The sequence below is a fragment of the Neltuma alba genome, unplaced genomic scaffold (genome assembly GCF_004799145.2).
Source record: "Neltuma alba isolate B1F8T4 unplaced genomic scaffold, ASM479914v2 tig00010885_pilon, whole genome shotgun sequence".
Taxonomy (NCBI): domain Eukaryota; kingdom Viridiplantae; phylum Streptophyta; class Magnoliopsida; order Fabales; family Fabaceae; genus Neltuma; species Neltuma alba.
In genome coordinates, this window is record NW_021635673.1 from 91,538 (window position 1) to 94,418 (window position 2,881).

Here is a 2,881-nt window from a genome sequence, read left to right on the forward strand (position 1 = left end):
ATAAATCTCAAAGAAGGAGTATATTTAACAAAAAAATGCCGCATAACAACTGAGCAGCTTAAAATGAGAAGTTCTAATATTGTAAATCATATGTTTTAGGTATTTACTTATTATTGAAATCTTTTAGTAATTATATTTTTTCATTAGAGCTCATAATAATTTTCCCTTTTTTATAACAAAAAATACTTTTCTGTGCGATTATTCAATATTCATAATACTACCTACAAAAACTTAACTGCAGCTTAGCTTATCAGCATTAAAAGGAACAAGAAAAAGGGGGCATACTTGGCCCCACTATGTGGCGTATAAAAACGAGGGCGGTCACCAACTAAGCACCATGAAAACCTCATTGTTTTCCGAGGAAGAAGAGTTGGGAATATAGCTTCCTATATCAGAGCCACATAGTTCCGTTACGACGTCGTCATGGAACAAGGCGAAGCCAGCAAGTCATATAAGACTGTGCCGGATTCTGCGGTGGCCTCAACATCTGAGCCTCGCCAAGATGCTAATAAGGATTCGGAGAAAGCAGACTCTGCTTCAAACGACGTCGTCGTAAACCAGAAACTCACTCTTGTCGCTACTGATTTTCAGAGTAAATCTCTCATCTCTCCCGTCGTTCCTCAGTAGTGTACTCATCAATTTTCTCCAAAACGACGTTGTCGTACAGAACCATATTTTCTTTCATTATTCCATTGAACATGTGATTTTGTTTACATAACAGATCTTGGAGTTGATAAACATCTCGAGACTTCAACAGACAGAGGTAATATCTTTCCTAAAAATGTGTATAATAATATATTGGATTACGGTGTAAATTTGTCTTAAAAGTTTTTTTTTTTGTTTTTATGTCGCCTTGAAAGTTTTAAAACATAACAATGTTACTCTCGTTTGTCAGAAAAATTCATACTGCCCATTTAAACAATTGACATTAACAGTTAATATTTTTAATGATAAGGGGTAGCATTGCTTTATTTTAATATTTTAAGAGTAACATTGAATCCAAAAAACTTCCGGGACAATATTGCTATTGAATAAAAATTTTCGAGACAAATTTACACTTTAGCCCTAATATATTAAGTAATTTAAAGAAAAATAACCTTTTTTTAATTTAATTTTCCATTCCTTTTTGCGTTTGGGTTTCATCATCAGATGTTGCTTTTGCAAGAGTTGAATCAGAAAAAAGATTAGCCTTCGTTAGAGCATGGGAAGAAAGTGAGAAGGCAAAAGTAGAGAACAAGTAAGAAAAAGTAGCTTATTTATCATGCAAAAATAAAAGGTTTTTTTTAACCAAAAAAAATTGGATTCTGATATCATAATTTTTGTTTGTTGGGGATCCAAATTTTGATGGCCATAATGAATTATAGACTCTTGACAGTGAATCACTTTTGCTTAATTAACTACTTAAGGGCCGTTTGGGTGTCACCGAAGTTTTCTTATTTTCAATAGTTATGATGAAGATGTTAATTATTTACTACCTCTGGTCTCTAATATAATAACTAGTTGACTAATTTGATTAGATTAAAAAAGTTTGTTAAGTTAGTTATTTGTAATAAACATGTGTTGTCTTTCTTAAAATATCCTTGCTAATTAAGTGTATTGGCTAGAACTATTGTCGTTACAAAGACTATCTTGGAAATAGATAAATATGAGAGATAAAATGGATTGTGGTCTTATATTTATGACAAAAATAAAAGTCAAATAAGCTCTTATATTAAGGACCGGAGGTAGTACCATAAAACAAAATTTTTCCATATTATTATAATGTACAAGGTTTATTTTTTACTCTTATTTGTTAACAAATTCTAACTGGCCTAATTCATGACTTTAAGTGCGAAAACAAGTTGCAATTTGTGCGTATGGTGGGTGTTGTTGATAAAAAGTAAAAATGCCAATGCCAAACAGGGCAAGTAAGAAGATCTCTATGATTGGACTGTGGGAAGACAGGAAAAAGGCAGCTGTTCAAGTTCAAATCAAGACGATGGAGGTAATAATATTATTAACACCAACAGTAATCTCTCCATTATATATACATGCACTCTCCCTCTAGTCCTTATTATATGGCATCTTTTAAAAGTAATTTTTGATCCTAAATACTATAAATCATCAACTAACTCATTATTTTCTACTTTTTAATTTTAACCTTGTTATGAGTTCAGGTTTAGTATTAATAAGCTCGTCGAACTCTGTATTTTTCTATCTACATCATTTAAGTTGAGGTAAACCTGGAAAAAATTATCAATTTATGACCGATTTAATGCTTTAAACATTTCTAGGTGTGTGAGAATTAGTTGAGAATGCCTTATACCAAAGACCAGATGGAGTGTGTGTATATATATATTAATAATAAATGAATATGAGTAATATTTTTTGTTACAAGATCAAGGTAATAGCTTAATATCACATAAGGGGAACCTATAGTCTTCTACTTACAGAAGAGTTTATGGGCTCGTTTGAAATGGCTTATATGCAGTTTTTTAATTATGATTTACAGAATACAAGATAAATATGTGAGAAGAGTTTTATCTCATGAGCTTACATGAAATGTACTTATAAGTGATTTTAATTGTGATGCCAAATAGGGCTTACATACACTACAATGTGTCGGGTTAAGTCTGATAATGTTATTATTGTCGTTGGCATTGTAAAATGTCCTGTATTATGGCAGGAAGGATTGGAGAAAAAGAAGGCAGATTATGTGGAGAAAATGAAAAACAAAATGGCCGAAATTCATCAGTTAGCAGAAGAGGAAAAGGCAGTGATTGAGGCCAAGAAATATGAAGACTTTCTCAAGGTGGAAGAAAATGCTGCAAAGTATCGTTCTCGTGGATATAGTCCCCGAAAGTTTTCTCTTTTCCCTTGCTTCAAAGTCCATCTCTCTTAA

At 32.1% G+C, this 2,881-nt stretch overlaps 1 protein-coding gene across 1 annotated transcript; it reads left to right on the top strand.

Moving 5' to 3' along the window:
* The first annotated feature begins 423 nt into the window (after positions 1–423).
* On the top strand, positions 424–2,881 carry LOC114759704 (remorin 1.4-like). Its single transcript, XM_028948926.1, has 5 exons — positions 424–592; positions 722–763; positions 1,150–1,237; positions 1,903–1,984; positions 2,666–2,881. The coding sequence occupies exons 1-5, from the start codon at positions 424–426 to the stop codon at positions 2,879–2,881; spliced, it is 597 nt and encodes a 198-aa protein (XP_028804759.1).